Source organism: Furipterus horrens, unplaced genomic scaffold (genome assembly GCF_987537825.1).
Source record: "Furipterus horrens unplaced genomic scaffold, mFurHor1.1.pri manual_scaffold_4, whole genome shotgun sequence".
In the NCBI taxonomy this organism is placed as follows: domain Eukaryota; kingdom Metazoa; phylum Chordata; class Mammalia; order Chiroptera; family Furipteridae; genus Furipterus; species Furipterus horrens.
In genome coordinates, this window is record NW_028327174.1 from 150,159,567 (window position 1) to 150,184,203 (window position 24,637).

Consider the following 24,637-nt stretch of genomic DNA (forward strand, 5'->3'; position numbering starts at 1 on the left):
ATCAAAAGACACCATTAAGAGAGTGAAAAGACAAGTCATACTCTTAATAGTGTGACTTGTAACACTTTAACTTAGAATACATAAACTGTAATATATTTTAAAATGTAGTAACACAATATAGCAAAGACAACAAACTACTGCTGCTGCAACAGAAGAATCTCACAAACACAAAACAGAAATAAAGAAGCCAGACACACACACACAATACAACACACTCAAATTATGGTTAATATTTTAAAAACCTAGTCTGTGTAAAAAGTCAACTTATTGTTTATGTTAGTGACAGGAAGAAACAGTGTGAGAGACAGCAAGCCTGAGAGGGGTTTTGGGGTGCACTGGTCATGTTTTATTTCTTGACGTGGGTATATCCACTTAGCAATAATTCATCATGCTAAACATTTATATAAAAATTTGTGTACTTAATGTGTAGTATACTTTAATAAAATATTATTTTTAAAAATGAATAATAAAGTTCCAAGAAATACCTTTAAAAATCCAAAAAAAAAAAAAAAAATCTGAATCATCTCTCCAATTTACCATGATAGAAATGTCATTAAATATATTTTTAAAAAATGACCGAAGGTATCAAAACAAGAAATATAAATTAAGCAAAAAAATCATCCTACCAATTAAGCATGCAACTTTCACATACTTTGATTTTACCCCACATTCCCAGTTTGATTTTTTAAAGAATAGTCTTTGACCCAGCAATTCTACACCTAGAATTTTATCTTGCAGAAACAGAAGTATGTTAGGATATATATACAAAAAATTTTACTGCTGCTTCCTTTATTATAACAAACACTGAAGATTACTTTTACTGTCCCACACCTTCAAATTATCCTATATATTTTGCTTTGCTTATATAAAAACCTGTAAAAGAAAAAAAATAAGGGCACCTTATCTCTTTGATTTATGCTGTTTTTACCACCCTTCAAGTTTCCTATTTCTATGCAAACTCTTCAGTTCCATTCCTTTTCTTTACAAACACACTGGGAGGAGGTAAGCTCTCTAGCCAGAATTCACTAGAGCAGCAGTCCCCAACCTTTTTGCCACCAGGGACAGGTTCCACGGAAGACAATTTTTCCACAGCCCAGGGGCAGGGATGGGGGGATGGCTTTATCACCTACCACCAGATGCAGCTTAATTGTCACTTGCCACTCACTGATAGGATTCTGATATGAGTCTGCAAGCAATTGATTCATTATGGTCTCTGTGCAGCCAAACCTCTCTGCTAATAATCCGTATTTGTAGCTGCCCCCCAGAGCTAGCAGCACGGCCTCAGCTCCACCTCCGATCATCAGGATTTAGATTCTCGTAAGGAGCACACAACCTTGATCCCTCGTATGCACAGTTCACAGTAGGGGTCAGGCTCCTAAGACAATCTAATGCCCCTGCTGAACTGACAGGAGGCAGAGCTCAGGTGGTAATGCAAGCAGTGGGGAGTGGCTGTAAATACAGATGAAGCTTTGCTCTTTGCTTGCTCGCCTGTCACTCACCTCCTTCTGTGTGTCCAGTTCCTAACAGGCCACGGACCTCTACTGGGCCGTGGGGGTTGGGGACCCCTGCACTAGAGCACTTCTTCCACTTCAGAAAATATTAGACAAAGGAAAACAACATTATGTAATAATAAAAGCGCCAATCCACCAATCTTAGATGTACCAAATAACAATGCTACAACATACTTGAAGCTAAAACTGTCCAAACTGAAAAGAGAAAGACAAATCTACAATTATAATTGGAGACTTTAATACCCCTCTCTCAATAATCAACAGAATAACTAAACCAGGGATTTTCAACCTCGTGGCACACATAAATTAACTACTAAAATTCGGTGGCACACCAAAAAAAATATTTTTTTTTGCAAATCTGACCCAAAAAAATAGGTATGATTTTGATTCATTTACACCAGGCAGCTATTACTGTGTTGGCCATTGTATTTTTTTTTTTTTTTTTTTTTGACAATCTAAATCTAAGGGCAAAGAGGTCAACGCCCCTGACTAAACAGTCAGGTATTGCATGTTTTAAAAATTCTCATGGCACACCAGCATGCCTCTTGCAGCACACCAAATGAAAATCACTGACTAGACAGAAAACCAGGAAGGGCAAATAAGAACCCAAGAATACCACGAAGACGACCTAATCAGTGTCTGTAAAACATTCCACCCATAACAGCAAAATACACATTCTAATTGCCCATGGAACATACAAGGTCTGTTTGGAAAAAGTCCAGCCATTGTTAATATAATGAGAACAGTTTGTGTAACACAGATGTAACCTGGCAGCCAAGAAGAGTGGACTGGAATGAGCATGCATGAACAATGACGACTTCATTGTACTAGTCAGTGGGGGTGGTAGAAATTGTTGAGTGAGCATGTGTACTGTGTGGCCATTGCATTCAAAACGAGTGAGCAAGTACAGCAACAAGTCTGCATCAAATTTGGCATTAAACTTGAATATTCCTCCGCAGAAAGTATGCAAATCATTCAGAAGGCCGCAGCTATGGGCAACTAGTGATTGGCAGCTTCATCAAGACAACGTGCCCACTCATGCATCATGTCTCATGTAGTTTTTTGGCAAAACACCAAATCACTCAGGTGACTCTGCCCCCACACAGCCCAGATTTGGCACCCTGTGACTTCCGGCTTTTCCCAAAACTAAAATCACCTTTGAAAAAAAAGAGATTTCAGACATGAGATTCAGGAAAGTGTGATGGGGCAGCTGATGGCGACTGGGAGAACTGTGTGAGGTCCCAAGGTGCTTACTTTGAAGGGGACTGAGGCATCACTGTCCTATGTACAATGTTTCTTGTACCTTGTATCTTCTTCAATAAATGTCTCTTTTTCATATAATACTGCTGGATACCTTCTAGACAGACCTTGTATACCCAGATAAACCATATCTTGTCCATAAAAGGGGGGAAAAAAAACCCTCAACAAATCTGTAATAACTGAAACCATACACAGCATGTTCTTCAACCACATTGGGCTCAAACTGAAATCAACATAAAGATAACAGAAAAATATACCCACATTTGGGAACTAAACACACTTACAAATAATAATTCATGGTTCAAAGGGGAGATCACCAAAAAAAGAAACGCATTGAACTGAATGAAGATTAAAATATGACATAGCGTCCTGGCTAGGTAGTTCAGTTGGTTAGAGAATTCAACCAATACGCCAAGGTAGCGGGTTTGATCCCCAGTCAGGGCACATACAAGAATCAACCAGTGAATCCATAAATAAGTGGAACAACAAATCAATGTCTGTCTGTCCCTCTCCCCCGCCTCTAAAAAAGTCAATAAATGAAATTTTTAAAAAATATGACATATCAAAAATTGTGGGAAACAGCTAAAGCACTATTGAGAGGGAAGTTTATTGCACAAAATACATACATTAGAAAAGGGAAAGTCTCCACTAATTTACACCCCACGTCAAAACCCCAAAGCAAGCAAAATAATAATAATAAAAGAGCAAAAATAAATGTAACTAAGAAAGAAAAAGAGACCTTGGCCCAGTGGCTCAGTTGGTTGGAGCATCATCCTATACACAGGTCAGGGCACATATCTAGGTTATGGGTTCAATCCCCAGTTGGGGCACATACAGGTGGAAACAACTGATGGATATTTCTGTCTCCCTCTTCCTAAAATCAACAAGCATATCCTTGGGTGAGGAAAGAAAGGAAGGAAAGGAGAGAGGGGAGAGAAAGGAAAAAGGAAGGAAGGAAAGAAGGAAGGAAGGAAGGAAGGAAGGAAGGAAGGAAGGAAGGAAGGGAGGAAGGGAGGAAGGGAGGAAAAAAGAAACAAAGAAAATGAAGAAAGAACACAAAGAGTTGACTCTTAAATTAACAAACTTCTAGGAATATTAGCAAATACAAAAGAGGGAAAACATAAACCTTCAGTATCAGGAGTGAAAAGGGGTATCACTAATATTAACAGGCTAAGGAAAAAAAATTACATGACCACATCAATTAATGCAGAAGAAGCATTTGACAAAATATAATACTCAATCACAAATTAAAATAAGCCTCTTCAAAAATTATGAGAACTACCTCAGCTTGATAATAAAGCATCTAAAAATATATACAGTTAACATTATACTTAAGAGGCAAAATATTGAACACTTTACCTCTTAAGATAAGGAACCGACAAGGTTTGTTCTTATCACTCTAACTTAACATAGTACTACAAGTTCTAGTGAGTGCAATAAGAAGGAAATAGCCCTGGCTGGTGTGGCTCAGTGGATTGAGTGCCAGCCTGCAAACCAAGGGGTCACCGGTTCGATTCCCAGTCAGGGCACATGCCTCGGTTGCAGGCCAGGTCCCTGGTTGGGGGCATACAAGAGGCAACCACACATTGATGTTTCCCTCTCTTCCTCCCTCCCTTGCTCTCTCTAAAAATAAGTAAAATAAAATCTTTTTTAAAAAGGAAATAAAAAGGTATAAAGTTCAGAAAAGAATAAATAAAACTGCTCCTATTTGCAGATAACATGACTGCCTACTCAAAAAATCCTGAGTCTGCAAAAAATAGAATAAGTAGATTCAGCAAAGTTGCAGGTTACAAGAAAAACATGCAAAAAATGGAACTGCAATTCTATATACTAGCAACAAACACATGGAAAACAAAATTTAAAATCCTATGCCATTTATAATCACTGAAAAAAGTGACATTTAATTTAAACCTAACAAAATATGAACAGGACTTGTATGCTGAAGATTACCAATATTGGTAAAGATCTAAGTAAATGGAGAGACAGACTACGTTTATGGGTCAGAAGACTGAATATAGTGAAGATGACAATTCTCCCCAAATTGACATACAGGTTTAACACAATTCTTGTCAAAATTCTAGCGAGATATTTTCTAGATATAGACAAGATTATTCCACAATTTATATGGAAAGGCAAAGAAACCAGAATACCTAAAATAATCACAAAAAAAAAGAATAAAGTTGGAAGAATCAGCCTGCCCAATTTCAAGACTTATTATACAGGTACAGTAATCAAGATTGTGTAGCACTGGCAAAGGAATATACACATACAGATCAGTGATATAGAATAGAGAACCCAGACTCATACAAATATGTCCAACAGGTTTTTTACAAAGGTATGAAAGTGATTAAATGAGAAAAAGAACCATCAACAAATGCATATACAGAGCAAGTTGGATATACATAGCAAAAACAAAACAAAACAAAACCTTGACCTAAGTTTTAAACTTTATACAAAAGTTAACAAGAGTAAAACATAAAACTTTTAAAACATTCAATGGAAAAAAAAACGTTTTAGGATCTAGGACAAGGCAAAGAGTTCTCAGACTTGACTCCAAAAACACAAGCAATAAAAGTAGTTTGATGAATTCTACTTCATTAAAATTAAAATATTTTCCTCTGCAAAAGATCCTGTTATGAGAATGAAAAGGAAAGCTATGGAGTTGGATAAAATATTAGGAAACTATATATCTGACAAAGGACTAGAATATGCAAAGAAATAGCAAAACTTAACAGTAAAAACAAACAATCCTACTAGAAAATGGGCAAAAGACATGAGAAGACATTTCACTGAAGAGGCTGTGTTGATGGGAAATAAACTCATGGAAATATGTTCAACATCATTAGCCATTAAACACATGCAAATTAAGTTGCAAAACAGCACCACACACATTATCAGAATGGCTAAAATTAAAAATAGCGACAACAGCTCTTCCGGGAATAGTGTCAACAGGCATTTACAATGATCCAGCATTTGACATACCGTCAGAGGCTGTCCTGAACCCCTGGCAATAGAAGTGTTTATCTTTACACCAAAAAGGTTGGGAAAGCACCAAGATCTACATGTGGCATGTGTCCAGGTCAACTTTGTAGAGTTCGTGCTGTGAGACCTAAAGTTCTAATGAGGTTGTCTAAAACGAAAAAAAAAGCGGGGCCTATGGTGGATCCATGCGTGCTAATGTCCGTTACAGGATCAAGCATGCTTTCCTTATTGAGAAGCAGAAAATTGTTGTAAAAATATTGAAGGCACAAGCACAGAGTTAGAAAGCCAAGTAAAAATGAAGCTTTTTTTGAGTAATAAAAATAATTAAAAGGCTAAAAAGAATAGTGACAACACAGAAGCGTTTTCTCAATCCACTGAGATTTTCTTTCCCAGCAATAGTCATCTGTCTCAAATAAACTAATAAAAATTCAAAAAATAAAAATAAAAAATTGACAACGCTGAATGTTGGGAAGCATGTACAGAAACTGAATCATTCATATATTGCTAATGGAAATATAACATGGTAAGGCCACATTGAAAAATAGTTTGGCAGCTTCCTGAACATGCAAACTACCATACAACCCACCAATTGGACTCCTGGACATTTATCCCAGAGAAAGAAAACACTTATATCTACATAAAAACCTATACACAAAATTTTATAGCAGTCTTATTCAGAATAGCAGAAAAACTGGAAACAATACAGATGTCCTTCAATAGGTAAATGGTTTAAAAATAAAAACAAAAACTGAGACACTTTCATGCAATGAAATGGTACTCAGCAATAAAAAGGAACAAAGTTGGTAAAAAAAACAACATTGGGTGAATCTCCAGAGAATCAAGCTGAGAGGAAAAAGTCAACCACAAAGGTTGCTTACTGTATAATTCTATTTATAAAACAAATGACAGAATTATAGAAAAGGAGAACAGATTAGTGATTGCCAGGGTTAAGGAGTGGATGGGAAAGGAGGAAAGTGAGTGTGGCTATAAAAGGGCAACTTGAAGAGTCCTTGTGGTGATGGAAATGCTAAGTATCTTCACTCTTATTAATGTCGAAATCGCAGTTATATTACTATAGTTTTTCCAGATGTTACCACTGGGGGAAATAGGGTAAAATACAGACAGATCTCTCTGTATTATTTATTTATACCTGTGTATGAATCTACGATTATTTGAAAATAAAAAGTTTAGTTAAAAATATTGTGCATAGTTTCATCTGGAGTAGCATTTTACAGCTTCCAAGCAACAGCAGATCTGAAAATAGACCATTAGGATTCTTGGCATTTGCCTTTAAAAGATGAGCTAATAATCAAAACATGGAAGCAAACAGTCAATAGAGGAACAAGAGGGCAGACTCCTAAGTAACAAGAAAATATTCCATCTACACTTATCATGAGTAAAGTCACCGACCTTCCCCAAATTCGCTTATCTATCAACAACTCTGAGTCCCAGACCATAACGGTACATCCTTGTGGTACGACAAGAAATACAGTCAGTCTGTGTCCTGGTTTCCTGGCACAGAGCTAAAATTCTCAAAAATTTCCAGAGTGATAGAGTAACTCTTAAAAATTATTCACAGGAGCCCCTTTTGAACACACTTGAATTTATGCTGCTGAAGTGACTTAGTGTGGGGCTCCTAAATAGCCTCAGAATGGAGCATGGGGCTGGTTACTAGAAAGACCAAATGACTAGAGGGTTGGGACTTTCAGCCCCACCCACTGATCTGGGTGGGTGGAGTGTCCAACGCTGAGATTAAGTCCTATAAAAACTTTTGAATAAGGCTAGAACTTGCAGGTTGGGGAAGAAATCCAAGTTCTGGAAAAGTAGCACACCCTGCTTCAGGACCCTCCCAGACCTGGTCCTATATAATTCTTCATCTGGCTGGTTCATCAGTATTCCTTTTAATATCCTTTATAATAAACTGCCAAATGAAAGTACATGTTTCCTTGAGCTTTGTGGGCCATTCTAACAAATTATCAGAACCAAGAAGGGGATTATAGAAACCTCCAATTCACAGCTGGTTGGTCAGAAGTACAAGTGATATGACTCAGACTTGCAATTAGGACTTGTGATTGGCATCTGAAGTAGGGGGCAGTCTTGTGAGACTGAGTCCTTAACTTTTGGGATCTGATACTATCACCATGTAGAAGGTGTAAGAGTTGAGTTAAATTTGTGGACGCCCAGTTGGAGTCTCCTGAGAACTGGAGAATTGCTTGAATGGTGGGGGAGGAATGGGGGAAGGCACCACTTATCTGGTGTCAGAAGTATTGTGAGCAGAGAAGAAAAACAGTTTTCCCTTATAATTCTTCTCCTTTTAGGAGATCCAATTTATGAACAGCCAGATTGATCCATAAAACAATACATCAGTTTAACCAAAAGATGGTTTACCTTTCAAAGAAGCACTATGTAGCATGTTTCCTCAGCATATTTTAAAGGATTCTTTTGATTAAAACTCCACTTACCCCTCCTTTTTCAGAATCTCATCTGGTTAAGCCAAGTGCAGCACTCCAACGAAACCAAAAAATTCTTCCTCTCTCTAATTTCCCAAGGGAAGACTGTGAGGCTTGGTCATGTGACCTGCCCAGGAACTTGGGTAGTAGCAGTCCTGTGTCCTACCGACTAAACCACTGTTCTTGCCTAAATCCATCATTTCTGTATTCTCACTTTAAATAATTACATTCTGCTGAAAAAATTTTTCCATTTAGACCTCACCTTAAGAAAATATTAACTCAACTGATCCCTGCAAGACACAGCCCTTGAGAAATCCAGAGACAGAGGCGTTTTGGACAGCTGCTTTGCAACACAAGCCCATTGCACGGTTAGATGGAGAGCAGGCCCTCCAGGCTGGAGTTGGCTGCACTCTTTCTAGCTCTGTGACTCAGGGGACGTTCAACTTCACTAGCTATCTTACTGAACTACTGTGGCTTTTTTTTTTTTTTTAACTTTAGTAAAACAACAACCAAAACATATTTAGTTCCTGCCCACTGACAGGAAGAGTCTAATGAGACAATACAATTGTTCATGTTCCTCAAGAGTGAAACAAAGACTTCCAATCACAATGGGGGTGTAGGCAGACGCACTTTGCCTCCTAGCATAATCATAGAAGGATCATGACTAACCTCAAAACATAAAATACCCAGAACTGCCAGAAAATAGAATTGTATGAAAGTCCAACAGCCAAGGATTTAAAGAAGCCATATTCATCCAGATGGGAAGGCGGGGCGGAGATGGGAAGCCAGAGCAGAGAAGACGTGGTGTGGCAGCGCTGACATGGCAATGGCAAGCAGAATGGACAGTCCCACATTCAGGTGTAGTGGATCAAGAGATCACAGCCCCAGGCCAAACCACGCAGCTCAGGGTTCCAATGCCAGGAAAGTAAAGCCTCATAACTTCTAGCTATAAAAACCAGTGGGGGTTGAGGCGGCAGAAGAAACTGCCAGTCTCAGGAGTTTGTTTAAAGGTCCCGCAAGGTCCTAGAATGTATGCAAAACCACCCACTCTGGGAACCACCAGCATCAACAGCTAGAGGGGGTGCCAGCTGCATACAGGAAGTGAATGAAGTGCCTGGAAACAGGGCAAGTACTGAGCAGGCAGGGGCACCATCCCTTCTCTGACCTCTCCCCCACATACAGAACCATAAAGCAGTAAAGCAGTTTGCCCCACCCTGGCAATTGCCTAAGACTGCACCCCATACAACATAATAGGTACACCAAGACATGGAGTCAAAGCGGCTCTACCTAATACACAGAAACAAACACAGGGAGGCTACCAAATTGAGGAGAAAAGAAATATGGCCCAAATGAAAGAACAGATCAGAACTCCAGAAAAAGAACTAAGTTAATGGAGGAAAGCCAACCTATTAGAGTTCAAAACACTGGTGATAACGATGCTCAGAGAAATAACTGAGTATGACAAAAACATAAGGGAAGAAATGAAGACTACACTAAATGAAATAAAGAAAAATCCACAGGGAACCAACAGTGAAGAGAAGGAAGCTGGAGTTCAAATCAATGATTTGGAAGATAAGGAAAAGATAAACATTCAATCAGACAAATAGCAGAAATAAGAATTTAAAAATATAAGGAGAGAATAAGAAGACTCTGGGACATCTCCAAAAGTGCCAACATCCTAAGCATAGGAATGTCAGAAAGAGAAGAGGAAGAGCAAGAAATCAAAAACTTATTTGAAAAAAAAAACAAAGAAAGAAAACTTCCCTCATTTGGTGATGGAAATAAGACATAGAAGTCCAGGAAGCACAGAGAGTACCAAACAAGCTAGACGCAAAGAGGACCACACCAACACACATCATCATTAAAATGACAAAGGCTAAAAACAGCAAGAGAAAAGCAGAGTTACCTACAAAGAAGTTCCCATATGACTATCAGCTAATTTCTCAAAAGAAAATTTGCAGACAAGAAGTACTTAAAGTGATGAAAAGTAAGGACCTACAACCAAGATTACTCTATCCAGGAAAGCTATCATTTAGAAAGAAAGGGCAGATAAAGTGCTTCCCAGACAAGGTAAGCTAAAGAAGTTCATCATCACCAAGCCCTTATTATATGAAATGTTAAAGGGACTTAATTGAGAAAAAAGACCACCTGGAACTAATACAAAATAATACCAAATGTAAACTATAATTGAAAAATTAAATAAAATAATGGCATAAGAAAAAAAATTTTTTTAAAGAAAAAAGATCAAAACCATGAGCATTAAGAAGGCAACAAATTCATAACTATAAACAACTGAATTTAAAAAACAAAAACAAACTAAGCAAACAACTAGAACAGGAACAGGAACAGAACCATAGGTATGGATATCATTTGGAGGGTTGTCAGCAGGGAGGGGGAAGGAGAGAATGGGAGAAATGGTACAGGGATTAAGAAGCATAATTGGTAGGAACAAAAATAGACAGTTAATAGTAATATAGGAAAGGCTGAAGCCAAAGAACTTATATGCATGACCCATGGACATGAACTAAGTGGGGGTGGGATTGCTGGAGGGAAAGAGGGTACCAGGCGAGAGGGACAAAGGAGGTAAAAATGGGATAACAGTAATAGCATATCAATAAAATATACTTTAAGAAAAGAGTGAAGCTATGTAATAAAAACAATCCCAGGATCGTATGTGTTTGGGGTTGAAGTTCTCATTATTTATAATCCCTCTGCACTGGAAGTTTTATTTAAGAGATTAATTGATCTACCAGAAGTCAAGAGTCTGAGCTGTGCCTCATCCCCTTCTGAATCCTTGCACAGTTTTCTTGGGACCATATACTGCTATTCCCAACCGTTAGGGACTGGAGAAAAGAAAAGGCTTACAATTAAGTCCAGGAGGTCTGGGTTTTCAACATCAGCACTATTGATATTTTGGACAGAATAATTCTTTTTGTGGTAGCTGTCCAGTGCATTTTAGGATTTTTAGTGGCATCCCTAGCCTCTACCCACTAGATGCCAAGAGTAGCCTCCCAGTTGTGACAACAAAAAATATCCCCAAACATTGCCAAATGTCTCCTGGGGAGCAAAACTGCCCCTGGTAAAGAACCATTCATTACATTATGCATATAACACACAAATATTTGGAAGCCATCACCTAAAAGGAAACCTTTAGACCAAAATGAGAAAACAAAGAGAAATCATAATTCTCTTTAAATATCTGAAAAGTTTCCTTATAGGTTGGGGAACAAATTTCAGATGCCAAAGACCAGAACTATTCCCAGTTGGTATAAGCACACATAATAAAACTTCTTCCCATATGCCAGGCACTGTTCAGTGGACATTTAAGTGTTGTTTCATTTAATCCTTACAATAAACCTATGAAGTCAGTAGTACTGGCCCCACTTTATAGATGAAAAAACTGAGCCTCAGAAATGTTAAAGAATTTGCCAGAGGTCCAAGAGCTAATAGCAAAAGTAGAAGCAGGACTCAAACTTAAGTCTAATTCTGAGCCCAAGCTCGTAACTGCCAAGCTACTACATCTATGACAAATTAAGAATTTTCCCTCAACATAATAATTTTAAAAGAAAGAATTCTTTGACTTAAAAGCTGTTTCTTTCACCTACAATGATTCGCACAGCCACCACCTCAATCCTCTATGTCCAGGCCCGAAGCAGATCCAGAGAGCCTTCCCCTTCATAACCTCCATGGACGTCTCACTCTACCTCTAAGGAGCCCCTTAACAACATTCAGCCCACCCTACTTCAAGTTACTCAAGCTACTCTGCCAAGCTCTTCCTTAAAGAGAGGGGCAACCAACTTCTCACATTTACACCCCCATAAAGCCTTGCACATATTGGGGCTCAATAAACTTTTTCTGAATGACTGCACCACCCACACCCTCCAAAGCTCACACAGCAGTAATGTTTAAGTAAGCACTTTTGAGAGATGTAATTCTTGCATGTAAGCTGAAGATTTTATTGGGAATGCTCTGAGTTTCTTCCAACTCTAAGAATCTGAGCACAAGAGAGAGAAAGGAAAAGATGACTGGTAAACACAGCTCGTTGGCTAGATCTTCAATCAAGCTCACAAGGACTTGCTTGATTATGACCAGATAACATATGTCAGGGGCTACATGTATTTGTACATATGTATATGCACATATACTTACATATGTATGTGTATATATGCAAATATCCATGTAAATCTATGTGGGCATGTACTGTGATCCCTTGTACCACTGTGGGGGATTGGTTCCTGGACCTTTGGGTACAAAACTCTGTGGATGCTCAAGTCCCTTACATAAAATGGTGCAGTATTTGCCTGTAGGCTCCAGCAGGGTATGCCTACGTATCACTTCATTCACATGGATTCAGCATAGTGCTTGGTTATTGGCAAATTCAAGTTTTGCTTTTTGAAACTTTTGGGGATTTTTTTTTCCTCCTGAATATTTTTGACCCACAATTGGCTGAATCTATAGATGCGAAAACCATGGATATTGAAGGCCAACTGTATATAACTGTATCTCAGTTCCCTCTGTAAGAAATTAAGCAATGTCTCTAAGATTTTTGACACTCTGAAGCCAGCATGAGGCGGTCTAACTTAAGAGGCCTCTTTCTTCCCCTAGCATATTAATAAGGTAAGACAAATAATGTTATACATAGTATTCCTCAAAAAACACCAGCAGATCTGCCAACCAGTACTACCTTCCCCAGTTATCCCCTGAAGAAAAATGTCAAGTAGCCAAGCCCTGTTTGTGTGTGTGATAGTGAGGAGATGCTCATAAAGAGTGGAGAGGGGAAGCAGGAAAACATCCTTTGGAACATTTAACACTAGTGTGGAGGCCACCTGTGAAGGAACAAACACTAAAATGTAGCTTATGGGAACTGTATTTCCATTAGAAATCCCAATCTGCAGGATAAAGTTCATACTTCTATTCCTTAAAAAAAAAAAAAAAAAAAGCTATGCCCAGTATTCATAGAAATAGAAGCCTGTCTTCTTACTATAGCCAGCTAATGAGTTCTCTAGGCTAACTTGCAGGGCGTGAAAGGAAGAGCTGGCTGGGAATACCGCAAAGTAGCCCAACCAAGCAATTGCTTTGCCCAAGGGCCAGACCCAAAATAAGGGCAAGAGGTTTTGAGTGGAAGAGCACCTGACACAAACCAGGCTAGCAGTACCTCTTTAACTTCTTCAGTTACAGCAAGGGCAACAATCATGTACCAACACAAGCCTTTCTTTCCTACTGTCAAGGTTCTTCTCCATGGTATGGAGGTCTTTGGTTCTTTCTTTCCTAATCCTGTATCTCCATCAATGACATGGCATTTTCAGCTTAATGTGCAACCAATCACCATTCAAGAGAGGCAGAAATGTAACTGTCCAGAAAATGCAGACAGATGATGAAACAGGCTGGCCACCTAGTACGGGAGCCAGGGCAAAATTAAACACATCAACACGACCCAGAAATCTTCCAGGACCAACCACAAACTGACTTCTTCAATGTGCTGATAGGTTTTTTTCTTTTCTTTCTTTCTTTCTTTTTTTTCTTAACTGAGTCTCCCAATTTAGGATAAACCATACTGAAGCTTTTAAATGTATGCGTCTTATTCCAGGGGACCAGTTGAAAATCGGAGCCATTAAATTCATGTACATTCAAATAGGGCCTACTTTTAATCTAGCTACCTTTGTGGGGCAAAAAGGGAGCTTGGAAGCCTAGTTTAGCGCTTGTCACCAACACTTTACTCAAGTCAAGGCAATTAGGCCCGTGACTGTTAAAAATTTTATCTCAAAGCTCCTGTCTTATGCACATCAATCACAGTCACGGCTGGAGGAAAAAAAACAGAATTTTTAAAGATTCTTTAATCCACACCCAAGCGGGAGGTGTGACGACAGCCGAGAAATCATGGCGACAGGGACAGCCGGTGTCCAAGGGGGCAGCTGCGTCTGAGACCTGTTTTGGGACAGGGCACAGAACCAACCAGTGGTACTTTTCTCTCCAAACTCCCTCCATTTTTACATCTGCCCATTCACATTTCAGTCCAACTTGTTTTTTGTCCTTTCAGAGGTTTATAGAAAGGGGAAGAGGACTGAAGATAAGCGAGGGGACGAACCCTGAGATTTACCGCAACACGTAATGCTGGAAAACGTGTAGCTGTTTACTACCAGCGCCCTGGAGACGCCTAGCGCAGCACGCCGCTGAGCTCAGCCCCCGGGCCCGACCCCGCCTCCCCCACCGCCTCGGGCTCATTCGGGCTTGGGGGCGACGCGCCACTGGCCCTCCCCAAAGCGCCCGCGGGACCCGGTGCTCTCCGCCCGTCGGCCCCCAGAATGTCAGTGTGGTCTCCCCGTGGCCCTCGCGCCCACCCCACGAGCTGCCATTACCTCGGAGGCCCGGGTTGTCGTCTCTGGCCCGAATCTTTCGTATTTTGACTGGGCGCCCGCTTAGCGTAGACAGAACCAAACGCTGGCGCAAGAAGTTGCAGCCCGCGTAGCAGAGAGAGTGCGCCTGAGTCGCCATGTGCGCACTCTACGCAAGGCGTGGGCGGCCGGAGGGCGGCTACTTAAGACAGTCGCAGGGACGCAACCTCGGTGGCGGCGGCAACGGCAGCAGTAGCGACCGGGGTTCCCTCCCGCAGCCCTGTAGCCCCGCAGCCCCCCGCGCGTCCACGTGGTTTGGAACAGGAAGAGGCAGAAACGAGACACCGGGTCAGAGGGGAGCAAGGCGGAGCCTCCCTGCCTACCCGCCGGGCTGAGGGCGGCCCCGCACCGGGCCACACCTCTATCGGTCCTCGTATGAGCTGGGTGGTACCCGCATGGCATTGCTATTGGTCCGCTGGAGCTGGGCGGAGCCTTGGCTGTGTTGCCATTGGCCCTCGCTGGAGTTGGGCGGTGCCTGGGCCCCGGCAACAGCGCAAGGGGAGAGGAGTGCGGGGGTTGGGGGGGATGACCTGGGAGCAGAGGCGTGGGAGCTCGCTGGCCCCGGCAGCTTGCGCAGTCTCTCCCAGAGTAGGAGGATGGGGAGGCGATGATCTGGGGCTCAGTGCCTGCTACGTGCTCACTACAACCACTGAGATATGCATGGTATTATCACCCCCGGCTTTTTCTTAATAGTGGAGAAAACGAGATTGGTGCGCTTACCCTGTTGCATACATCGTTCTGAGCTTATTGCTGGCGCTGTCCCTTCGCTCCCCCCCCGTTACACTGCCATGCCCACCTTACACTGAGGGAAAGACTCGAAGAACATTGCGAAGCTGACAGTGGCAGCATTCATTAGGATTCCAGTCTTCGGACACCAGGCCATTGCTTTTTTTATTATGAGGCATCAAGTTTTGCCCCTTTCACATCGGCCTCTTAATTACATTCACAGCGCCAAGTCAGGTCGCCCCATCTCACGTCCCTCAAAATCGGTTATTGTAATAACTTCACACACAAACACACACTCTTCTTTGCCTCTTCCCTGTCCTCTTCTAATCGTGCACACCACAGTCTTAACCAAAAATTGGATTATGTCTGGACTGTGTTCAAAACCTTCAAAGATATGCTGTTAACTATCAAATGACCACAAACTTAGGAGTCCAGTATCATAATAACGTGGGTTTACAACTATTCTTGGACAATGTCACCAGATCCTGAATTCCAGAACGCATGGGTGGTGCTGTCTAGAAAGGGTGAGAGCTTGAGTTAAGATTAATGAGGGTAGCTAGCCTTTTGTGGATGTCTCAGTCGTGAGGAACCAACTGGAAAGTCTGAGCTCCTATAGGGTGACAAGTTGTTAGAGGTATAGGTACAATTTAAGAGAATTAGTCCTGAAGTCCATTGAAGGAGGAAGGGAGGGAGGGAATCCATGACTATTACTGCCATTTCTTCAGACTGCCTTTTAGGAAGTTGACAGTGGTGATTTGGGAATGTTAAAAGCTCCAGGACCTCTGGGGTCCTCCCCTGAATCCTGCTCTGAGTGTTGCCAAAGCATGGGGAGCAGCCGTCCCACAAGGAGTGGATGTTTTTTATATCATTTCATTCTCAATACTCAACCACCTGTGCTGCTGGTGTGGTTCAGTGGATTGAGCACTGGCCTGCAAACCAAAAGGTCCCTGGTTTAAATGCCAGGCAGGGCATATGCCTGGGTTGCAGGTCAGGTTCATGGTTGGGGAGCATGTGACGGGCAACTGATTTCTCTGTCCTTTCCCCTGTCTCTAAAAAATATAAATAAATAAAATCTTTAAATACTCAAATGCCGTAAAAAAATAAAATAAAATAAAAAAACAGCTAATATCCTCTGTAGCAAAGACTGTCAGTCCTCTGTTCATATCCCTCAGTTCTTAACTATTTTCAGTGCAACCCTGCTTCCTCTCTCTCTCTCCCTTCTTCCCTCTCTCTCTCTCTCTTTCTCTCTCTCTCTCTCCCTCTCCCTCTTCTTCTATCTCTATATTGCTCATTTTCTCTCTCTCTCTCTCCCCACACCTCATCATATATCTTTGGAATCCTGACCCTCTAATAAGAAGTCTGTCTACCGTGCAGCTGCTATGTGAGAGAGACCACACAGTAAGAGAGAGTGCCAGTTGTTCCAGCTGACAGCTAGCATCAACCACCACACATGGGAGCAGCGAGTCTTCACATGACTCCAGTCCCCAGCAAGCCTCTGACCAGTCTTTGGAGCCACCCTAGCTGATGCCTTATGGAACACAGATGAGCTGTCCTCATTGAGCCCTGCCCAAATTGCATATTCCTGAGCTAAATAAATGATTGTTACTGTTTTAAGCTATGGGTTTGGGGGAGTTTGTTACACAGTATAGATAACAGAAACTACATATTCCTAAACTCCTTTCCCTGCATAATTCTGGGTTGGCCAGTCACAAGAAATATCTTGCATGAGGTTTGGGTGACAAAAGTAAAGTCACAAACACATTTTTTATGTTGAAAAGTCACTCTAGGGTACCAGGCTGTTTTGTAGCTTACATACTTATCTGATGCTGACCTTATTGGTATGGGGTAGCAGCCAGGCCCATAGCACCTTCAACTCCCACCTGATCCTACCTTAGCAACTCCAACTGCTGACCCAGTTATGCATTTATCCCCATGATGAAGAACACCATCTTTTGCTGGTCACTCACATCATTGAAGTTGGAGGCTTGGAGACAGTGATAGATATGCAGATTCCAACTCATCCTGCTGACTTTGGGCTCTATCACCAGGCACAAAGACAACAGCCTCATAGACAGTGAAACCACTAGCCACAATTACATAAGGTCAAATCCCTATAATAAACCTCTAGTTGATGATTCTGCTTCTTCAATTGAACATTGACTGATGCAGAAGTCAGTATTGAAAGCTAACTGAGATTAAGGCTCTAAGCCAAAGGCTTTCTATATACGACCTCATTTGGCCCTCATGCCAACTAGCTCAAAAGTTGAATTATGAGTATATAGAAATTTTTATACAATTCTTTCTACTTTTGTTTATATTTGAAATTATCCATTACAAATTTTTCATTTGCTCATATTCTTTCATAATAAATGATAGATGGCATAAACTTTTTCTTGTAATCACTTCCAGAGATACTTTCATTTTAATAAAGATAAATTGGCTCAGCAATGGGACATTGGACTTAGAGGCCAGAGTAAAAATCGATTCTTCCCAGTTCACATAGAAAAATTCTCAACACCCCACTTTTACCAACTCCTGGAGATCCAGTGATTGTGATATTTCATTTGTTTTTCTCTAATTGTTAGCAGTAAAAACCCTGATAACATTTGGAAAAGTTTGAGTGCTTGTTTCAGAGTCTTTAGGAGAGGGGCAGGGTGAGGAACAAGAGTCTTATTTTAGAGGCAACCATAAATATCTTCACTGATTGTGAAAGTAAAAGAGAAGTGGATAATCAGCAGGCAGTAAATACTCAGAGGAGAATTTTTAGGCACCAGTTGCCAACATTAAGCCATCATATCATAGTTATGAAAAACTATGACTTATAATTATGAAACCTCAAATGTGAATTGAAGCCTAACACACAAATGCAACATTGTTACATAAATGTTACATCATTTCTGATTTTCTACTACTGTCTTAAGTTTCTATAGCTTATTAATTGTCTCCATCAAATCATACTCATCACTTTATCATATCACATTCTAGTATTTGATTTTGAACCATCTGTTTTACAACTCTTTACTGTTTAAAAATACTTAATCATAAAAAGGAATTTATTGACCCATTGAAGGTCAAAGGGTATCCAAATGTCCATTAAGTGATGAATGGATAAACAAAATGGAATAGATCCACACAGTGGAATATTATTCAGCAATAAAAAGTAATGAAGCACTGATACATGTTACATCACAAATGCTAAGTGAAAAAAAAAAATCCATCCCAAAATACCCACATATTGTATGATTCTTTTTATATGAAGTGTCCAAAACAGGCAAATCTATAGAGACAGAACGTAGGGTAGGTGGAGTCAAAGATGGTCATTAGAAAATCCAGACTTATGTTCCATCAGTTTAGCAAACCCAGAATGAAGAAACCACCGTTTTCTTTTTTTTTTTTTTTTCCTTTTTAAAGATTTTATTTATTTATTTTTAGAGACAGGTGGAGGGAGGGAGAAAGAGAGGAGAGAAACATCAATGTGATTGAGTCTCACTCACTTCCAACCCAGGCATGTGCCCTGACTGGGAATCAAACCAGCGACCTCTTGGTTTGCAGGCTGGCACTCAGTCCACTGAGCCACACCAGCCAGGGTGTCAACTTTATTCTAACAGCACCAGGAAATCTGAGGATGAGCTCTCATTGAGTCATGTACGCATTTCTGAACTAATGGCATAGTCTGGGAGAATATGTGCTCTAATTGGCCTGACCTGTGTCACATACCTCCTCTGCAGAGAAAGTAGTCTTAGTGCTTCTCAACTACAAGAATGGAGCATGAGAGAGAAGTGGCTCTCCTATGGAAAAATAAAGTTTTATTAATTATTATAAGAAATAACGGACACTAGGCAAGCAAAAACAATACATGATGACCTCACCAAATTCACACAAGGCCAAAGAGTTTTATCATATCATGACTTTGTGGAGTTAAGGCTTCAAAATATGTGGAATTTTTTCAACTTAATTCAATTCCATAAATATTTATCTAACATCTACTGGAGTGCTAGGGTTAGCTGTCCCAAAAAAAGGTGCAGGGTATAAAGCGAGAGACTAATAATGCAAAGATGACTCAGACCCTGTTCTCAGGGTGTGCACAGCCATATTCAGTGGTTCTTGAGCTTTATCATGTAAAAAATTCACCTTGGGGGTGTCTTTTTAAAGATATATATTCCTGGGCCAGAATCCAAGATTTTCTGATTTCATAGGTGTGTGCTTCGGCTCTAGAAATGTGTCTTTAAATAGGCACCCCAGGTGACCATGCTGCAAAGGGTCCAAGAACTACTCTGAGGATCTCTGATATGATGGAGGAGAAAGATGTGCAAAAAGGAAGATACAGTACATCTGAGAGTTACTACAAGACTAGTGAGAATGTCTGGGAAATGAGGAGGAAAAACTGTTCTTGTTTCGCTTGTATCATGCATTTTGCACAAGAGATGATTTCCAATAAAGGAAACTACAGGATTATATCCAGACTACTGTGAATATTTATGATTATGATGAGCCTGGGGATATGTGGAAGATGAGAAGCTAAGAATTGTCCTTTGTTCACTTGCTTGGAACAATCCTGTATATATGCTCTCCTTTAATCCCACTGAGAATTTTTAGTGCTACTACAAATCAATTTACCTTTCAGAATTTATCCTACCCTTCAGTATTTTCTACCTAAAAATCTTCACCCTTTTATTTTTTAAAAATTGTTTCAATATGCCCTGGCCAGGTAACTCAGTTGGTTAGAGAGTCGTCCCAATACACCAAGGTTGTGGGTTCAATCCCTGGTGAGGGCACATACAGGTGACAACCAATGAATGCATGGATAGGTGAAACAATAAGTTGATGTTTCTCCCTCTCTCTCTCTCTCTCTCTCAAATTATAAGTAAAAATTTTTTAAATTATTCCAATATGTCATTTTCACCTTTCAAAGTAATTTATTTTATATATTATTAATGTTCCTTTCAGTTTGACTTTCTTAATACTAAGTAAGAAGGCACCTTAATATCATGAGTAAAATATAGATACAGTCCTTCAATATATTAAAAACTGACTCTGCAGTTTTTTTACACTAGGTTAAATTTCTGAGACTACAGTTTCTATCACTTGAGGATGTCATGAACCAGTAAAATTAAAAGGAAAAAAAAAGACCAATTGTGGTGGTTTTAGAATATGTGCACCACTTCTTCAAAACTCCCTTAAATGGGTGGATCCTAGTTTTCCTTCCCTTGAGTATGGGTTGGATTTAGTGACTCACTTCTAATGAATAATATGGCAGAAGTGATAGTATGACTTCTGATACTAGATCGCAAAAGACAAAGCAGCCTCCTGCTTATTCTCTTTCTTGGATTGCTGAGCCTTTTTGCATGACTCAAGCATTCCTTGATAACTTTCTTGCTTTCTTGGATGTCATGGTATTCTTGGTTCAACTTGTATGCTTTCTGTCTCTAATCTGGAATCAGCCATTTTTCCAAGAAGCTCTAGTTTTTTAGTGGGAAGTGGTAATTAGAGGCCATAATCTGGGCATTCTTTGCTATTTTGTTCTTGTTTCTACACTTTTTCAGTAGATAGAGTAAGGAAATATTTTTTTATGTTTTAAGATAAAATATACTGTGAGTTCAGAGTGCTACTTCCAATTCAAACTCAGGATTCAAGGTATTTACATTAACCTCATTGTTCTTATATTTGTATCTCTTTATTCCCATAGCAAAATTCTTGGTTCTAAAATATCCCAACATAATTGATTGCTCAATTGCTTTATCCCACAAAACACAAAGAAATAGTTTCAGAAAAACAATACTGACACTACCACCAACAATATGATTACAAAAAAGAGTTTAAAATATATATTTTTTGTCCTTAGAGTATACTCCACAAGGAATATATAGTGAAGTTACTGTCTTTTTAAAGTACTTGAAATAGCTCCTCTCTGTGCAGCTATGTCATCTAATCAATGTAGAGTTAGGCTCATTTGTTTCATTTGCTTACAACTTTCAGGGATTTATTTTTTAATTTAACTTTATTTCATAATTATATAAAATTTGCAGAACAAGTCATATTTACAAAATATAGTACATAAAGAAAAAAATGTAGTTACTATCCCTGTCCTCTCTTGACTATCCTTCTCATCCCTTATAAAGGACTGATTTTTAAAAATTTTTGGGTTAGCCTTATTTTTAAAAATATAAACATATATCTGTAATTTTATTCCTTCTCCCTTCAGCTTTCTTAGATAAGTAATAGCATACCACACACCATTTTCATCATGTTGGTTTTCAATTGAAAGAACATATCCTAGAATACACTCCATAGCAGTTCATACAGTTACTTTTCATTTTCTTTATAGCTTTCTTTGTGTGGATGGGCCAAATCCTATTCAACAACTCACTAAAAACTGGACATTTCCAGTGTCATGCTGTTTTAACACCAGAGCAATTAATAGCTCAGCTCATATATATTTTTAGATTTTGCTAGTATAACTTTGTGATATACTTCTGAAAGCAGAATGGTTGGGCCAAGGAGTAAATATATATGTAATTTTTCTAGATATTCCCAAATTCCCATTCATATAAATCATATTATTTTGCATTGCCACCAGCAACATATAAAAGCACCTGGTGCTCTATAACTTCACCAAAAGAGTATATTGCTAAACTTTTGAATGTTTGTCAACCTGAGAGGTTACAAGCAGTATTTTGGTGTATTTTTAATTTACAAAAACATTATTTTCTCACAAAAATGTTAAGAGCATAATTTCAAAATAACACAACCCTTTGAATTAAAAATAGTTTTAGGCAATTCTTACTGCTGTTAAAGTTCAGGCTGCTGTAACAAATTTCTATAAATTGAGTGACTTAAGCAACAGACATTTATTTCTCACTGTTCTGGAAGCTGGAAGTCTGAGATCAGGATGCCAGCATGGTTGGCTTCTTGGTAAGTGCATTCTTCTTGGTTTTCCGATGGCTGTCATCTTTTTGTTTTGTCGTCACATGGTAGAAAGGACAGTAAGCTAGCTCTCTGGCCTCTATTATAAAGGCACTGATCTCATTCCTGAGAGCTCCACACTCTTGACCTAATTATACCCCAAAGTTCGCCACCTCCAAATACCATCACAGTGGACCAAAATTTATACATATGAATTTTGAGGGGAGGTAAACAATCAGTCCATTGCACTCATTAAATATTACTTACTTTTCTCACTCTCTCTAGATTGATAAAGACTTGCTCGTAGACCAGTATCAGTCTCCAGAAGTGTTTCTTGCCAACACATACAAAATAATATTTGTAATTATTATTACAAATAGCACACAAGAGTGGAAGAATAAACCTAGTCATTACCAAAGAAAACAGGCTCAGGAATTTGACCACCCCAAGACTCTGTCCCGCCACCCCAAGCAAGAGGCCTTCAATATCGCCATACACTTGGAATCCATACCTGTTACAAAGTTCCGTGTTGGAAAACTAGTTCCATACATGACACATAGATTCTCGTTAGTTTCCATCCCAGAGGTTGCCTTTCCCTAACCATTGAATTAGAACTAGATCTTACTCTGGAGTCTTTTGTTCTCTAACTGCAATAATGCTGAAACTACCCAAGAAAACAAAGAAAAAAATTGTTTCCCATTTCAGTGAAGCATTTCAAAACTTCTAGCCACATCAAACTTTTTAAAAATTGTAAATTATATGCTCTCTGTTGTTCCTCCTTTGCCCCCTCTGCCCGGTATCCCCTTCCCTCTAGCAATTCCCCCCCTTAGTTCATGTCCGTGGGTTATGCATATAAGTTCTTTGGCTTCTACATTTCCTATATGATTCTTAACATCCCCCTGTCTATTTTGTTCCTACCAATTATGCTTCTTAATCCCCACACTATTTCCTCCATTTTCCCCCTTCCCCTTCCCAGCTGATAACCCTCCAGATGATCTCCATATCTATGATTCTGTTCCTGTTTTAGTTGTTTGCTTAGGTTTTTGTTTTTTTTTTTTTTTTTTTTAAGTATATTTTATTGATTATATTGTTACAATAGTTCCAATTTTTTTTCCCCTTTGCTCCCCTCCGCCCAGCACCCCCCTTCCCCAACAATCCCCTCTCCAAGTCCATGCCCATGGGTCGTACATACAAGCTCTCCCGCCTCACCCTTTCATATATTCTTCTTCTTCTTTTTTTAAAAATAATTAATTAATTAGTTAAATATTTTAACAATAAAAAATAACAATCCCTCCCTCTCAGACTTGAGACCCTTTACAATCTTATAAAGGACAATGGACGAAGGTCTCGAGCTCCTCTAGCTGCTTCAAGCTGGACATGGTCGTCGTCCTACCTACCCGTGGGTCAAGAAATCCCTAATAAGAGTGGGGATGTGGAGGGGAGGGTGGCCTTCCCACAAGGGGAAGGATCGTGCAGACTCCAGGTTGGTTGGCTGTCTCTGGACAACGGCATGCTTGGTTTGACAGGCTGGCATCCTTGTTGTATTCTGGGGGCAACAGGGTTAAAGGACATCATTTAATCCGTAACCACTAGATGACAAAAGACAGGTATTAATTTTTCAATGTCCCACATTAGGGAAAAGAAGGGCTTCTTTGGAGGAAGGTGTGCCAGGTACATCTCACCTGTCCAAAACCCTTTTGCCCATTATACTTATTTTGGACTGAGGGAAATATTTTAGGTTTCCCCCATCTCAGGCCTCTGGGCTTTTTCTGTCCAAGCCATTAGGATAGAAAAGAGAAACCAGTTTTAAAGTGAAGCCCACAGACCACCCCGTTCTTCACCAACCCAGCCACTTAGTTCAGCCAAACCATTGAGTCTCAGGAGGCAGCAATGCAGACAGGATTAAGTGAGGCCTATGCATACAGATAATCACTCAGGTAATGAGATTGTAAGCTTATGCCCTTTGAAAACAGAAAACACATGTTAATTTATGTAACATAACCCACATACAAATCTCTAAATCTGTAGGACTGTCTTATCGGAAGGAAAATCCTTGTCCTTCTAATATTCACTGAACTTGCATTTCTATTCTTTATATTTTTATTCCCCCCCCACTAAAAAATTTTCTGTTTGTTTGTTTTTCCACTACAGTTGTCTCACTTTTTTTCCCCCTCTTGCTTCCCTGCACCCTGCCCCCCCCCACAGTCAGTCCCCACCCAGTTGTCCATGTCCATGGGTCATTCATACATGTTCTTTGACTAGACCCTTCCCCTTCTTACCCCTTCTCTCCCTCCCATCTCCCCCTTTGTTACTGTTAGTTTATTCCTTGTTTACATACCTCTGGTTCAATTTTGCTCATTTGTTTGTGTTGTTCATTAGTTTCCTGTAACAGGTGACAGCATAAGGTATTTTT

General features: G+C 39.8%; 1 protein-coding gene across 2 annotated transcripts in view; it reads right to left on the bottom strand.

The window, feature by feature from the left end:
• The window catches only part of RCL1 (RNA terminal phosphate cyclase like 1), a 69,579-nt gene extending 54,680 nt beyond the window's left edge, over positions 1–14,899 (bottom strand). The window contains exon 1 of one of the 2 annotated variants that reach the window (XM_090274134.1): positions 14,560–14,899. In XM_090274134.1, coding sequence (XP_090130260.1) covers positions 14,560–14,695 — 136 coding nt within the window. In that variant the 5' untranslated portion in view covers positions 14,696–14,899. The remainder of the gene's footprint in view (positions 1–14,559) is intronic. The other variant, XM_090274133.1, reaches the window with a different exon arrangement.
• Between the last annotated feature and the right edge of the window lie 9,738 nt (positions 14,900–24,637).